This window comes from Salmo trutta, chromosome 13 (assembly GCF_901001165.1).
Source record: "Salmo trutta chromosome 13, fSalTru1.1, whole genome shotgun sequence".
In the NCBI taxonomy this organism is placed as follows: domain Eukaryota; kingdom Metazoa; phylum Chordata; class Actinopteri; order Salmoniformes; family Salmonidae; genus Salmo; species Salmo trutta.
The window spans coordinates 12,527,487-12,544,887 of NC_042969.1; the positions used below are offsets into that span (position 1 = coordinate 12,527,487).

General features: G+C 45.1%; 1 protein-coding gene across 4 annotated transcripts; it reads left to right on the forward strand.

Moving 5' to 3' along the window:
* The first annotated feature begins 5,153 nt into the window (after positions 1 to 5,153).
* On the forward strand, positions 5,154 to 17,245 carry LOC115205212 (protocadherin-10). Of its 4 annotated transcripts, none has more exons than XM_029770953.1 (5): positions 5,154 to 8,084; positions 9,221 to 9,279; positions 9,659 to 9,765; positions 13,807 to 14,183; positions 15,849 to 17,245. In XM_029770953.1, exons 1-5 carry the CDS (start codon positions 5,748 to 5,750, stop codon positions 15,900 to 15,902), a joined length of 2,934 nt encoding a protein of 977 aa, XP_029626813.1. In that variant the 5' UTR covers positions 5,154 to 5,747; the 3' UTR covers positions 15,903 to 17,245. The 4 variants fall into 4 exon arrangements, with proteins under 4 accessions (XP_029626813.1, XP_029626811.1, XP_029626810.1 ...); XM_029770951.1 differs by having other exon boundaries at positions 5,155 to 8,249; positions 13,807 to 14,187; XM_029770950.1 differs by having other exon boundaries at positions 5,155 to 8,249.
* Positions 17,246 to 17,401: the final 156 nt, after the last annotated feature.

Here is a 17,401-nt window from a genome sequence, read left to right on the forward strand (position 1 = left end):
GTCTGTAGGGAGTGGTGGATAGTGTTGTATGTACTAGTCTGTAGGGAGTGGTGGATTGTGTTGTATGTACTAGTCTGTAGGGAGTGGTGGATTGTGTTGTATGTTCTAGTCTGTAGGGAGTGGTGGATTGTGTTGTATGTTCTAGTCTGTAGGGAGTGGTGGATTGTGTTGTATGTTCTAGTCCAGTGGTTCTTAACCTGGGTTCGATCGAACCCCAGGGGTTCGGTGAGTCAGTCTCAGGGGTTCGGCGGAGGTCAAGACACACACCCGACTCATATGATTCGTGATGACACGCCCCGCTTGGCCATCATTGGCTGCAGGTGATCACGCAACATCGCTAGGCCTATCTGTGCTGCAGGGAATTTGGCGCTCTCAGTAGTCGAATTGTGACTGTCGTGATGGTACGTCGTGTGATTTCTTTCTTAATATTTTAATCCCTTCATACTAACTATGTCGAGCAAAAAAAGAAAGTGGTCGGACGAATATGTACAATATGGATTCACATGTATAACGGAACGTGATGAGAGTCAGCGTCCTAACTGCATGATTTGCAATGCCAAGTTGAGCAATTCTAGTCTAGCACCGGCAAAACTAAGAGAACACTTCCTTAAGCTGCATGGAGATGGACAATACAAGAACACAACGCTCGCTGAATTCAAGGTGAAGAGAGACAGATTCGATGAAAAGGCTACTCTGCCTGTTCTCGGCTTTGTACCCATCAACAAACCGATCCTCACAGCATCGTATGAAGTTGCTTACCTGATCGCAAAGCAGGGCAAACCACACACCATTGGTGAAACACTCATAAAACCAGCTGTGTTGAAGATGGCGAATATTATGCTGGGAAAAGCGGCTGAAGTTAAGTTATCCCAAATTCCTCTTTCAAATGACACCATTAGCGACAGAATAGAGGACATGAGCAAAGACATCTTGGCTCAAGTAGTTGCAGATCTGATTTCAAGCCCGGCAAAATTCAGCCTTCAACTCGACGAGACCACAGACGTTTCCAATCTAAGCCAGCTTGCTGTATTTGTGCGCTATGTGAAAGACGACGTGATAAAGGAAGATTTTTTATTTTGTAAGCCTCTTACGACAACAACTAAGGCAGCCGATGTGAAGAAACTTGTGGATGACTTCTTCAAAGACAACAATCTTTCGTGGGATATGGTTTCTGCAGTTTGTTCGGACGGAGCTCCAGTCATGCTGGGAAGAAAGTCTGGTTTTGGTGTGCTAGTGAAAGCCGATGCACCACACATCATTGTTACGCATTGTATTCTGCACAGGCATGCGTTGGCAACAAAAACCTTGCCTCCAAAACTGGCAGAAGTATTAAAAATTGTAGTGGAATGCGTGAACTATGTGCAAAATAGTGCTCTGAGGCACCGCATCTTCAGTGAGCTGTGTAAAGAAATGGGCTCTGAATTCGAGGTACTTCTGTACCATTCTAACGTTCGGTGGTTATCCTGGGGACAGGTGCTGAATCGGGTTTTTGCCGTGCGTGTGGAATTAGCCCTGTTTTTGCAAGAGCACCAACATCATCATGCAGATTGCTTAAAAAATTCTGAGTTCATTCTCATTTTAGCGTACATGGCTGATATCTTCGCAGCTCTCAATCATCTCAATCAACAGATGCAGGGCGGTGGAGTCAACATCATCGAAGCGGAAGAAAACCTGAAGGCTTTTCAAAAAAAGCTACCGTTTTGGAAACGACGAACAGAGAACGATAACTTCGCAAACTTTCCCCTGCTGGACGACTGTGTAAGTAAGATCGAAGATGTATCTGGAATCGGAGACATTTCTGTACCCGCAGAACTGAAGCAAGCAATTGCCACGCACTTAGATGAGCTTGCAAAGTCTCTCGACGGATACTTCCCTACAAGAGAGTCATATCCAGCATGGGTGAGACAGCCGTTCACGTTTAGTGTTGAGACAACAGATGTCAATGATGAATACCTCGATGAAATCATTGAAATTCAGCAGAGCCAAGTTCAACAGCAACTCTTCAGAACAACAACGCTCTCAACGTTTTGGTGTCAACAAATGGTAACGTACCCTGTTATTGCTAAGAAAGCTCTGGAGATTTTCATACCGTTTGTTACAACATATCTTTGCGAGCAATCCTTTTCGAGGATGCTGGACATAAAAACAAAGAAAAGGAACAGACTTTGTTGCAAAAATGACATGAGAGTGGCACTTGCCAAGGTGAAGCCGCGCATTTCTGAACTGGTCTCTGAAAGGCAACAGCAGAAGTCACACTGATTTGCAGTAAATATTCATTATTATGTTTTTGTTTTTGTGTGAAAATCATGTTTTAATGGTTTTGTTCTTTGAACACTGATGTTGATGCACGGTTCATTTTGTGCACCAGTAAAATATATACCTATGTTTTGAATTTTATTTTTCCAAATAAGAAGGGTTCGGTGAATGCGCATATGAAACTGGTGGGGGTCAGTACCTCCAACAAGGTTAAGAACCACTGTTCTAGTCTGTAGGGAGTGGTGGATTGTGTTGTATGTTCTAGTCTGCAGGGAGTGGTGGATTGTGTTGTATGTTCTAGTCTGTAGGGAGTGGTGTATTGTGTTGTATGTTCTAGTCTGTAGAGAGTGGTGGATAGTGTTGTATGTACTAGTCTGTAGGGAGTGGTGGATTGTGTTGTATGTTCTGGTCTGTAGGGAGTGGTGGCTTGTGTTGTATGTTCTAGTCTGTAGAGAGTGGTGGATTGTGTTGTATGTACTAGTCTGTAGGGAGTGGTGGATTGTGTTGTATGTTCTAGTCTGTAGGGAGTGGTGGATTGTGTTGTATGTTCTAGTCTGTAGGGAGTGGTGTATTGTGTTGTATGTTCTAGTCTGTAGGGAGTGGTGTATTGTGTTGTATGTTCTAGTCTGTAGGGAGTGGTGGATTGTGTTGTATGTTCTAGTCTGTAGGGAGTGGTGGATTGAGCACGGCTCAGCTCCTGCACAAATAATGGTTCAGTAGAAACTGGTGGCAGTAAGAAAGCCATTTTTCTGTATTGTGTCTTACACAGCCGATGAAGAAAGCAAGTCAATGAATATCAGTGGAGTGGATATCCGTTGAGAAAGGCAGCAATCACCTGACTGTCAGCAAGCTATTTCTTCAACGGTAGAAAGCCACATGCTGTTAAAGTAGTACATCCTCAACATTGAACAGGAGCCATTGACAACACAGCTGAAGTTATTTTCCGGCCATAAAACACTGTTTGAGGAGAGAGGCTTTGCCTTCCATTCCTATGAACAGAGAGAGAGGAAGAGATAATCCGATTTATATTCAAATCAGTAAATGTCCTAAAATATTAATGCCCCCCCCCCCCCAAACACACACACTTGTAGCACTCTCCCCTGGCTATGAGAGTCTACAGTAATGCAGCTCGTCAGATAGACTCTCCTGGTTTGATGTGACTTGATTTTAGGAGAAAATCTCCTCTTGGATGCAACTGATATTGACCCTCCTGTGGCATATTATGATTTGCAATTGGCAATTCCTTTGGCAATTGTGTGGTACATTCCTTTGCTGGAGCCCATGCAGGAAATCTGAAATGTCCCCTTTTTGGATCAACGAGGATAAGAGGAAGAAGTGCAAAAGGGGGAGAAAGGGTGTAGTGGCGTCATTGCTCACTAGGGGGAGCTCTTGGTCTCTGGCAGCCTGAACAGGGTCCCCTCTTATCACCTGTGTTCATCAGTCCATGCCTACTGAACACTTGGCTCTGGGTAGAATCAGCCCACAGGCACAGATCTAAGATCAGCTTACCCTGCCACATTCCTAACTTTAAAACATAGGAGGGAGAAATACAAAAATGAGCTCAGATCAGTGTCCAGAGGTAACTTTACCCCACTCCAAACACTGACCAACTCATTGGCTGTTTTCCAGTACAATCCTTAGAAACACAGACCTCTGAGGACCAGGCAAGGAATACTTTTATATGACATATTTATGAGGGCTTTATATGAGACAGAGAGAGAGAGAGAGAGAGACAGAGAGAGAGAGAGAGAGAGAGAGACCCCCATAGACTGCCAGCAATCTATCAAGTCCTTTCAAATCAGTGATAGCAAATAAAAACACAGAGGAAACGGCTGTTGTGTAAGAGTATTGGGATGAATCCATTTTATTCCATTAGAAGTAAAAGTACATCCAGAATAGTAACCAATGCCTCGCAATATGTGATGCGTCATCAGTGTACCACTCACCACAATGGGCACTCTAAAGTTAGATCTCAGACATAGCACTCCATTCAGTCCATCCAGGCCAGTGTACATATAGCATTAGCATCTATACAGCCTTGTTCTTTTTTTTTCTTCATTAAATTAGATTAGATTTCAATAGAATTCCTACATTGATCATCTAATAATGCACTACACTTTAGATAAAGCATGTGCACTATTCCAGGCCAGAATCCACTTAAGTTACAATATTTTTGTCTTGTGTATGAATCACTTTCTTTATACGTCTTGCCTGTGAATGTGCGTTTTGGTACTGTCTGACGTCACGTACAGCTCCGCGGATGTGCGATCTTTTTCATCCAGCTTTATCAGCACATCGTAACAAAGGAAACAACACACAAAAAGGAAACTAAGATATGTGTAACATATGTCATACAAGGCGAGATTTGAACCGGTGAACTGTGTTTGATGTTTCTCTCTTGGCCGCTAGGGGACGCGTAAGGTCTGTGGTTTACACCTTGTGTCGATAGAGGCTCAGAAATATTGCAAACAAGTATCCCTGTTTAGTGTGAGCGCAGTTTAAAAAAAGAGTGGGCGCAGAGGTTGTTGGCTGCATGAGGAATACTCACACTGTGGTGCGTACAAGCCTCATCAGAATATACGTGATTGACTCATATCTGGCCTATTCATCTTGCATGTCCATACATTATCCTCAAACAAATAGTCTACACATCAATCAATGACAATCATCTAATTAACTATTGTGTTCCGTATTCCTAAAAAAAGAAAAAAAAGAAATGGTGTGTTGTGGGTTTTGTTTAAAACAATAAAACCCCAACCCTCCTCCCCTCTTTCAAATGTATCTTCCTCGTTAGGTATTCAGCTCGATCCAGCAACTAGGCGGGGAGCGTCACATCACAGAGAGCGCTGTCCACTGTTAACAGACGTCCCAAACGTCGAATGAGGAGTGAGCTCTGCTGGTGCCCGAAGATCCCGTTGGCTGGTAGAGTAGGTGCGCTGCGGAAAAAGCGAATAGTTGAGTGAACAGCATTCAGTTGTCGGAGAGGAGACCGCAGCAGTGTGTGCGCTATAGGGAGCAGATATCAACGGAGAGAGAGAGAGAGAGAGAGAGAGAGAGAGAGAGAAAGTCAGACAACAGTGGCTGTTTGAGAATAGGCATAATTAGAAAAAGCTCATGACAAAATGCATCGATTACGTGCATGGTACGGATTATGATGTTTTAAAATTGATATATGCATTTAGAGTAATCTCCTCATCACTTAAATAGCACTCCGCATCATTGGAATGTGCACTGCTGCCATAAACGGACGCATCTGAAGTAGCCCAGAGCTTGTTGATTTGGCAGTGAAGACAGGCTTTAGGGTGTAATCAGACCTGCATTAACCATCACAAACAAGATGGTCCACGGTTGACGGGACTACTAAAAGACAATTTTTTTTCTCCCAAAGCCTTATACATTTTGGGGACTTTCCTTGGACTAATGGTAATGGGAATTGACGCGTTAAATAAAAACGGATAAGATTTTTTCCAAAGTACACTTGTTCTTTGGCGATGATTGTGCTATTCCTTCTTCTGTGTATTACGAATGGAGTGGTCTCGCAGATACGCTACTCTGTGCCGGAGGAGGCGGATCACGGCACGTTCGTAGGGAATATCGCCGAGGACCTTGGACTGGACATGACCAAAATCGCCTCGCGGCGCTTCCAGGTGGTGCCTAGCTCGCGGACGCCGTACCTGGAAGTGAACATGGAGAACGGGATTCTGTTCGTCAACGAAAGAATTGACCGGGAGCAGATCTGCAAGCAGAGTGCCAGCTGCCTATTACACCTTGAAGTGTTTCTGGAGAACCCACTCGAGCTGTTCCGCGTGGAGATAGAGGTCGTGGATATCAATGACAATCCGCCCAGCTTCCCCGAGACCGACATCACGGTGGAGATTTCAGAGAGCGCTACCCCTGGTACCCGGTTCCCTCTTGAGAGTGCATTCGATCCGGACGTGGGCTCCAACGCGCTGCGCACATACGACATCACCACCAATAACTACTTCTACCTGGATGTGCAGACGCAGACCGACGGGAACAAATTCGCAGAGCTGGTGCTGGAGAAGCCGCTGGACAGGGAGCAGCAGGCGGCCCACAGGTACGTGCTAACTGCGGTGGACGGGGGGCAGCCTCCACGGACAGGCACTGCTCTGCTGGTGGTCAAAGTGCTGGATTCTAACGACAACGTGCCCGTGTTTGACCAGCCGGTGTATTCGGTGAGCCTTCAGGAAAACGCACCGGTGGGGACCCTCGTTATCCAACTGAACGCCACCGACTTGGACGAGGGGCAGAACGGGGAGATAGTGTATTCATTCAGCAACCACATATCCAGCCGCGTCAAGGATCTGTTCGCCATAGATGCGCGCACTGGACGAATCGAGGTGTGCGGCGAGGTGGATTTTGAGGAGAGCAGCTTATATCAAATATTCGTTCAGGCGAAAGATCTTGGACCCAATGCCGTGGCTGCACACTGTAAAGTTCTGGTGAAAGTGACAGACGTAAATGATAATGCTCCTGATATCACCTTTAGCACCGTGACTGAGTCGGTGAGCGAGAGGGCAGCCCCAGGTACCGTTATAGCCCTGCTGAGCGTGACGGACAAAGATGCTGAGGAAAACGGAAAGATTCATGTTGAAATCCTCGGTGATGTCCCGTTCAAACTCAAACCCTCCTTTAGGAACTATTTCACCATTGTAACAGATGGACCCCTAAATAGGGAGAATGCTGACTCTTATTCAGTGACTGTAGTTGCCAAGGATACAGGGACCCCTTCCCTCGCAACCAGTAAATCAATCAAAGTGCAAGTGTCGGATGAAAATGACAATGCGCCAACGTTTACGCAGCCCATATATGATGTTTATGTGACTGAAAATAATGTGCCAGGTGCTTATATCCACGCTGTGACAGCTTTGGACCCAGACGTTGGACAGAACGCTCTAATTAGTTACTCCATAATGGATTGTGATATTCAGGGTATGTCTGTGAAAACATATGTGTCAATCAACGAGGAAACGGGCTACCTTTACGCACTCAGATCATTCGATTACGAGCAGCTTAAAGACTTCACTTTCATGGTTCAGGCGAAAGATGCAGGTAGCCCCGAGCTCTCCTCGAACGCCACGGTCAAAGTGATCATCGTAGACCAGAATGACAACCCTCCCTCAGTCATTGCTCCTCTGGGTAAAAATGGCACTGCGAGAGAGCCGCTGCCCCGCTCCGCCGAGCCTGGCTACCTGGTGACCCGTATCGTCGCCATGGACGCAGATGACGGCGAGAACGCACGGCTCTCCTACAGCATCCAGAGGGGGAACGAGAACGGCATGTTCCGTATGGACTGGAGGACAGGAGAGCTGCGCACTGCCCGGCGCGTCTCAACCAAGCGGGACCCGAACCAGATGTATGACCTGTTGATAGAGGTGAGGGACCACGGCCAGCCACCCCTCTCCTCCACCGCCAGTGTGTTCGTGGTGCTGGTGGACAGCGTGGTGGAGGACCACCGGGAGAGGGGCACCGCCAAGTCCAAGGAGACCACTCTGGACCTTACCCTCATCCTCATCATCGCCCTGGGCTCTGTCTCCTTCATCTTCCTCCTGGCTATGATCGTGCTGGCCGTGCGCTGCCAGAAGGACAAAAAGCTAAATATCTACACGTGCCTCACCAGTGATTGTTGCCTTGGGTGCGCCACATGCTGCAGCAGGCATGCGCGAGCCCGCAAGAAAAAGCTCAGCAAGTCTGATATCATGCTGGTGCAGAGCGCCAACGTCACCGGGGCCGGTACAGCCCAAGTGCCCGTGGAAGAGTCCGGGAGCTTCGGCTCTCACCACCAAAACCAGAACTATTGCTACCAGGTATGTCTGACACCGGAGTCTGCCAAAACCGACCTCATGTTCCTAAAGCCGTGTAGCCCATCTAGGAGCACAGACACGGAACACAACCCGTGCGGGGCCATAGTGACAGGGTACACTGACCAGCAGCCTGACATCATATCAAACGGCAGCATTTTATCAAGCGAGGTAAGAGTCCTCTCATACCTTCGAACCCCAAAAACCCACAGCGTGTAATTGCTATCAGTTTAATGCATATAGGTTGAGATAACCGCAAACATGCTTGTTTCAAAACATTCTCACTGCTGCAATTAGTATGTAGATAAAAATGTAATAAAAAATAAGATGCATCACGCAAAATAAGATGCATCACGCATAAGCATCCCTAAAATTGACGATAACTTCCTGTATGTTGCATCACCCCATTGTTTAAACAGAGTCCTCTTCAAATATGTTTGTTATTTTCCATGACACATAATCCTGCATATCCTGCCATTAATTTCCGGAACGGCAATTCAACCGAACATGATTGCTAGTTGCTGACATGTTGCGGTCGGCAGTCCTGCGGGAGATGGATTATCATTGCAATAGTCATGATTGCATGTTTATGTTTTGCTCAGAAGTGTTTTTGAAGTAGGCTGGATTTGGAATAAGATAAGCATAAATGAGGCTAATATATGGGCGCCTTGAAGGCTGGTGTGCGTGTGTGTGTGTGTGTGTGTGTGTGTGTGTGTGTTACTGTTGTCTGCGCAATGACCATGTCCCCTGTGAGAACACACACATTACGCACACCAGTCACGATCGTGCTGAGTCGCACTGAAACAAAGATCAGTCTATAGTTGCGCTAGCCTGAATAGGTGCACCACTTCATTTTCTCCCTGGCAGTAGGTATATCTATCTATGCTCTCGGTTAGGAGGCCTAAAACGGCACCTCTCAAAATATAGGCCAATATATATATTCCTCTTTGATTTAGAGGGGTTGGGTTAAATGCGGAAGACGCATTTCAGTTGAATGCATTCAGTTGTACAATTGACTAGGTATCCCCCTTTCCCTTTACCAGATGTAATTGTTGTTATTTTGTGTTCTCATGAACATCCTGTTTTGATGATCAAATACCACCACGTCGCAAACACAGGAATGTCCCGCTTATCTCTTTCAGACCAAACATCAGCGAGCCGAACTCAGTTACCTGGTGGACAGACCTCGGCGTGTGAACAGGTAAGGAGCACGCACACCTGGTGGCCTGCGGGTGATGTGATTGAGAGTGTTGTGGCCATTCAATGCCAGAGGGGAGGGACTCTACAAACCACAAGCATGCCAGCAAGACTCAACACCTAGGAATGGTTGTCTTTCTGGCGCTGCCCACCTGTGAATACACTCACCATCAATGATGATGATAATGAAGTGCAGGATAATGAATTAATGATGATTATGATGATAATGAAGACTGTGATATTGACATTGCTTCATTTTTTTGCCAACTTTTTATTTGTATTATTTTTTTTTTACATACGTTTGAAAATAAATGAGGCCTACCACTATCTGCAATACACTTCAGTCTTCAATGTTCTTTATTCTTCCCCTATTCTGTGCCCAGTTCGGCTTTCCAAGAAGCGGATCTCGTTAGCTCTAAAGACAGTGGTCACGGTGACAGCGAACAGGGCGACAGTGACCATGACGCCACCAATCGAGGTCACTCTACCGGTAAGTTCATCCACCACCGTCCCCTTTTCAGTTCTTGGCTGATTGTGCGGCTTGTTGTTCTCTCGTCATCCAGCTCCCGTGGCTGCGGTTTCTCTGCTATCACCACTGTAAGCGACTCACTGTGCGCCGCACGAATATCGGCTGCTTTCGGAGTTCCTGACTAGTCGTGTCATACTCATTCTCGCCATCTCAAATATTGAAAATGCGCCTAGGACTTATAAAATATTGCCTATAGTGTTTTTCTAACTCTTTTGGTTTAGACAACTATAACAGTGGGCTGTTATTCGCATATTTTAGTCGTCCTGTGAATGTGAATTCGCTCTCCTGGCTGTAGCTCAATCTCGTTAATGTTTTGAGACAATGACGTTCTGCTGAATTTAAGCCTGTTGTTAGTAAAAATGCAAGGTCGTTAATGAGGGTGGTCCCGCTGCTAGGGACCACATGGCGGAAACGTGACGGAATTCATAACGAGGACCGGTTGGCTTGTCTTTGGGCGGTGTGGTGTGGGAACGGGACCAAATCGGTTGCGGGCGCAGACAAACAAACGATTCATTAATTGACTGCGCTGGGTGCTGACGCCCGCCCTAGGCCCCTACCACCGCACTGACCGCATTCCTGATTGCCCGTCAGCTTGTATCTGCTCTACCTAAAGGATCCCATACCGGGTTTTTACAATTGGTCTTCTCAGCTATGAATTCCGTTATCTTTTCATTAATCCGTGCGATTGCTTTGGTCCAGCCGCGCGCGCGTGCGCGTGTGTGCGTGTGTCAATGCCCATGGTTTTTTGGATAGCAACATAGTCAGCTCGGAGGGTGAACCCACATCATGCGAAATGAGCCATGTCAAGAAATAATAATGCCACTATTGTAAGCCTGTGGATATACACAGCCGTTTTTAAGGAAGCATCCTGTTTTATTTAGCCTACTTTTCTTTTAAAGTTGTATCTGGTTAGCTTGGACTTCTTTATAAAGTCACTTCTCAGATTGAACACCTTTGATGTTCAACCAAAAGGCATTTATTTAGGTGGATGATGTCTACATACGTTTTAGCCATATTAGATGCTACAGGCTAGTATTAGCTTCTTCAATACAGAGACTACAGGAGCTATACTTCCTTATTCAGAGAACCCTTCTTTACTTCATGTAGGGCTTGACCAAGCTCCTAATGCTAAGTGTTGACTCCATGGTGTGGTATTGAGTGGACTTTGCTGTCTTTGCTTTTGACTTTGAGTATCCTTGTATGGCAATAGGCTACTGTTGCTTTGTTATGGAATTATCGGAGAGCTTAATGTCTTTAAAGAGATTAATTGCTGTGCATTTAGTCTTTGTTTGATTAGGATAATTGATAGCGCGGCTTAGCATCGTCTGCTTGCACAACACTTGGAAATCACTGCGCTTATTTGATAAGTGATAATTGAGTTTGCTGACATGTCGAAACCTCACGGTTTTTCTTAATTGCATGTTTTATTTTCCGTGAAACATTCCCAAATTTAATGAGGACAGGGTGAACCATAGGGTAACTATAGCACTGTGATTGTGATTGAAAATGGTGATCATTCAGTTGAATAAAGGTTTGTTGATATTGGATGGACTAAGTGGAGAACTATTCTGGTATCAGAGATGACATAGCCTATCTTATATAGACTGTTATTATGGATACATTGTCACCATACTGTTTTGGAACTTTGGAATTGGCATTCCTTCCCACCTCACTATCCCCCTCTCCATCTGTCCCCCTCCCCATTCCCCCAGTTGCCGTGGCGAATCCCTCCTTAGGCCTGCGGTTCACGTTATCGCTGTGGTAACAGCTCGCTGATCAGTAATTCATTTTCAGACCTCTGCATACCAATTACCAAATGAAGGTTATTATCAAGACTGCTGTTTGCCCTGCTCGAAAGCCATGCAGAATCAGAAGATGGAGACGTACACAATAAAGTAGGGGGTCAGCGCATTTACAGACAGTCTCTCTCTCCCTTGAACAATTTTCATTTCTCTCTCTCTCTCTCTCTCTCTCTCTCTCTCTCTCTCTCTCTCTCTCTCTCTCTGAATAAGGGAGAGACGTGTTGACACAGTGCTTTCAGTGCATATTAAAGTCAGACTGATGTACTATATAGCCTTCGACTGGGGCTGTAATTCTTTTCTCATGTTTGATCGGTAAAATCGTTAAAGTACCACGGCCCAGAATTAATGTGGATATTCATTCACATCTTTTAATAAACCTTCAGCTTTATGAGGACAGGTCAATTCACAGTGGTGTTTTTCCTTTTGTCGTTTTTTTCTTCTGAAGATACACCTAATGTGCCCCAGGGAACATCTCATTTCCTAAAATGTCAAGAAATATCAAAAAGTCTTGATCTGGCTTTGTAGCGGAGACGTTTCCCTCGGAGTGTGTGTGTGTGCGTGTGTGTGTGCCTTATCACTTCTCCAGACTCTAAATGCCAGGGCACGGGCCCTATTTAAAATGCAAAAGAGATTCATATTCAAAAGCCTCGTCGTGTGAATGTTGGAGATGGAAATATGTTCAGTATCCAGGGTCATAGGTTATTGTCACATTGCTTTGGTGAATATCTAAAGAAGTGAAGGTACCACTTGTTGAAATGAGGGGTAAATATATGGTAGAAAATACAGCCACACTATTTGGAGAGTCTGGATAGTCCATCTGTAGATTCTCTACAGGTGGTTATACTATCAACAAACTATCTGTTGATAAGCAACTTCTGGCTAAGGTTAGGATTAGGGTTAGGGTTAGAATAAGGGTTAGGGTTAGTAGATAGTTAGTTGAAATGTTACTGATAGTCTGTAGAGCATCTACAGATGGACTATCCAAATGAAGTGTTACCGAAACCACTCATTGATCTATTGCGTATGGAGTTTCTATTAGTAGATACATAATGCCATAGGACAAACTTAACGTTCTGTGCTGACACTCAACGTGATGGTGTATTTATGGATGTTTGTTAATATTTAATAACAAACTCTCTCGTTAGGAGCCTCGGTATTTTTCCCAAGAGGTTAGCGACGCCGAGCGAAATTAATCCGCTTTGTAACAGCAAATTCTCCCTATGCTGACCCGTGGAAACACACACACACACACACACACACACACACACACACAGCAGTCTGAAGCCTAATCAGTCTATGTCATAGGATTATCTGAGGATACTGTTGGGGAGCAGTTTGGGTTTTACTCAGACACACACAACAAAGGACTTACAGTATGTTTGACTTAAACACGTAGGCTGAACCATGGACTACGACTGATACAGATTACGTTTGGAAAAACCCTATTTTTGCTTAATCCCAAAATATTAGTATCTATCCGAATTGAATCATACATTGATTTGATTTGTTATTCACGGGCTCACTTGCACATTCATGAGGAATGACCTCAGAATGAACTTCCTTTTTGACAGAATGCTGATGGACTCTGGTTTATTTCAACAGTTGTTGATCTTGCAATCATTCATTTGATGTAATTGCATGGCCAGTTTGAAAGGATGTGAATAACCGAGGTAATCCAGTGATTTTGAGCCCGTGGTTTCCATGAACCAATACCTTGGTCACAATAAGCTCTGAGAGTGTAGTATGGTGTATTGCATGTGCAACTTCACTGTGTATTTTAGAAGTCTTGGTTGGTTTTCACAAAGGGCTGTTTTTGCTTGAATCTCTCTAGTGTATCGGTAGAAAGACGCGGGTAGAAAGACCTTCTGACCTTTCCCTGTGCATGCTGGGCTTCCTAGGGTGTTTTTGCTGTGCAGCGAGGCTGAGAGTTTATCTCTCACCACGTACACTGTTGTTTCATTAGATGGGGGCTGGCTTTGATCTCATATGGTGAAAGAGAACCATGTGACGAGGAATAAGAGATCTGAGTCTGCATGCGCGCGCACACACAGCAGCTCGTGTTTGTGTGTGTGCGTGTGCGCTTGTTTCTCCTGCTTCTTTTTTACCTTGTTTGAACATGAACGAAGTGTGCCCTTTATGACCACTAGCTCTCCTCTCTCCCTCCTTCCCCCCTCTTCTTCTCTCCTCCCTCACTTCCCAGGCGCTGATCTCTTCTCTAACTGCACAGAGGAGTGCAAGGCTCTGGGCCACTCCGACCGCTGCTGGATGCCCTCCTTCATGCCCTCCGACGGGCGCCAGGCGGCAGACTACCGCAGCAACCTGCACGTGCCAGGCATGGACTCCGTGCCCGACACTGAGGTATTTGAAAGCCAAGAGCAAACGGGCGATAAGTCATTCTCCACTTTTGGCAAAGAGACGCCCCTCAGCCACCTCTACCAAAACCACTACCAAAACCACCACAAAAACCACCTCCACCTCAGCCACCACCATGCCACCCACGCCAACCAAGCCACGCTAGAGAGGAGAGAGTTTGAGGCGCTTCTGTCTAGCACGCGAGCGCCTTACAAACCTGCCTATGTGAGTGAGTATCCGATTTGCACGGCAGCTCTGTAGCTAACCCGCTCTACTCTCTCAACCAACCGACCCTGATCTGACGATTGACTTGAACAATACAAAAACCAAAAAAATCCAATTACCTTGTTCCCCCATTGGCTCGAAGTGCCATGAAATTCTTTCATGTCCGCTGACCCGTCTAATTCACCCCCCCTTGTCAGACTTGAACTAACTCTCTCTCTTCCTTTCACACATCTTCATTATCACTCTCTCTATCTGTGACGATCTTATCCTCCGTCACAGTCTTCTATATCAATTCACTCCCTCCTTCCACCACCAGCAGCCCCATCTATGTGCCTTTTGAATGTAATGTGCCATGATCAATTAGAGTACAGTTTGGAATCCATAAGAGAGCTTTGACATCGCTGAGACGTTGACATGATGTATAGCTCTGTCTCATTATGGGGAGATGGATGTGTTCGCGTACAAGCTGCTTCCCTCGCTCAGAAAGGGAATGAAAAAAAAGGAGTGTTTTTAATCTGTTTAAAAGAATAGAGGCTAAGAGATTACCCTCTCGTTCGTATTCATCTGATGGTATTGCTCTAGCTCCTAGGATTAAAACCGTTTTAGATAATTGAGGAAAGCAGATGGAAGAAGAGGCATATTTCCATAAGGAATTTCTGTCTCGAAACTCCCTTTTGAAAGGGCAGAAAGAGAAGCATACTCATCACTGCAATTTGGTGATAATGCTTAATTATAATTTTGTCAAGCGCCGCCTTAAGTGTTCCCCGTTTCTTTTATCTCCCGACACAACACACTCAAAATGTTCAAACTGCTGGAGTCGCGCTGTCTCACCTACCACCGCTTTACACAGCCGCGGCATGTGGCAAAAGGGAAAACATTTGACAGTCATACCAGCATTTATATTTGTATCAAAGCACTACCTCTGATGAATACAGATGAGGTAGAGACTCCATAAAGATAAAGATGGTACCTTCCTCTCTGTCTAAACCCCCCCCCCCCCTCCTCCTCTCTGTCTCGTCGACTAAACATGGTCGTGGAGTTAATCACCACAAGGCATTCCTTGTTTAGGGGATGTCTGTTAGGGGGTCTGGTAAGGGGATAACAGGTGGGAATAGGGGGGATAGTCTCATGATACTAAGAGGCTGTGTCTTTCCCTAATCTGATAAAGTAATCCGGACACAGAGCCCCTTGTAGCCAGAGACGGCGGCCCAGGCGGGGCCCTGTGGCGGATACCGGGTCGGTCATTACCCTAATCAAACAGAGATGACATAGAGCCGCTGCTAGCTGGGGGATTGTTGAGCTGTCATGGGGAGGGGGAAAGGGGTGCGGGGGGGAGGGGTAGCTCCATTTGTTCCTATGTCGGCCGTGGCCCATTTTTGAGTTAAGACTCATTGTTGCTATCCTAAATAAATTGGGCGTGCAATATATTCAGAGACGCAGACCCATATTCCCACGCATTATCCATGAGTGATTTCACTGAGCGGATTGAAATGATTCTACAAGAGAACGAATGAAAGGACTTCCTAATCTTCCTAACCTTGTTTCCTTGACTGTCTTACAACACTGAGTAAATAAATGAAGGTAGCTGTAGATGCACTGTCTGTAATCCATTCTCTCTCAGCAGACAAACTTGACCCCTAATCAGCATGTGTTCTCTGCTTGCAGCGAGGAAAAGGGTTTGCTAGCTCCTTTCGCGTGGACATACCAGAGACCGCATGACTTTGCACAATCAGTCAAAACGACAAAAACTAAATAGAGCATCAAGTTCCATTTCCTTAGCTGTACCACGTCTGACTGACATTCCTCCTACGGAACACGGAACTCTGTGGACAACTTTCCCTCCGGAATTCTATTGGAACACTGCCGGCCTTGGATATTACTATCTATGGGACTCTGGAGGGGTTGGAAGTGGTGGGGACGGACAGAGGGACACGGTTAGGAGACGGACAGACAGACGGCTCTACACGAGGACCCCACCGCTCTCAGCAGGACTGAGACAGAGTTGAAAACAGAACTAATAGAGGGGGAGGAGAACGAACGAGGGAGGAGGAGGAGAACGAGGGAGGAGGAGGAGTGGAACGAGGGAGGAGGAGAACAAGGACAGAGGAGGAGGAGGAGGAGGACGAGGGAGGAGATGGAGGAGGACGAGGATCTCTCCTCTCTGATCTGCGTGTGCCTGTTTACAGCACTAATGTACATCTTTTAAGAAGAAGAGAAAAAAAACCAGAAAAAAGAACAAACAAAAAAAACAGGAAACGGAACAACGACGTCACTGAGCCCTTTAGATGTTTATACTCACAGCAGAAGCCAGTTGTACAGGAGATCTTTGTGCATTTTAAATGCAATACCACTGTTTTAGACTTGACTGTTTTTCTATTCAGTTTGTGTGGTCAGGTGTCTTCTCCTCAGATCTACAGTACTTCAACTTTATAAGGAAAGATTGTGATTTTTTTTCTTCTGCTTTTGCTTTTTTCACAACATAGTGAGTCTGGACAGTGACGGGCTTTGCCTTTGAATTCTAAGCTGTTCAGTAGTTTATATAATGTGTGAGAAGTGTTAACTGTACTCTATTAAAAAGCTTCAAAATGAATATAAATCTATATAAATCTATCAATATATACTTTTTCTGAAGGTATGCTATCTATTCGGTCGGTTTTTTATTGTGTGTAGACAGAGGTCCATACGCTGCTTAAAGTGCTGTAGAAGGCTTGGGAGGATCTTACAGGTTGGTGGCGTTCTTACCATGAAAACAGAATAGCCTTATCTTTCATGTGAAACCAAGTTTTCATCCAGTTTGATTATTTAATTTTTCACCTTTGGATATTGAAAATTGAAATTCATGTCTATAAATAAAAAAGTGGTAATAATTTAGATTGAATTCCATGGTAATTCTGTGTTATTGTAACCAAAAAAGGGTCAATTAAAAAGAACAAAACAAAAAGTGGCCAAATAATGAAAGGTGTTGTACACATGCAGTGTAAAATCTAATATACACACATACACACAGTCTTACACACAAACACACCATAATGCCAACAATAAACCGAAAAATGAGAAATGTACGGTCTGTCTCATGTGGTTGATTTTCTATGACTTGGGTATAGAAATACATGCACAACGTCCAATCACAGCGGAGGAAATGGCGGATATGATAACATCTACAGTAGTCCCGATGTACATTCGTTGTGTGTCAGTGTTGTTAGATAACTTCAATTCAT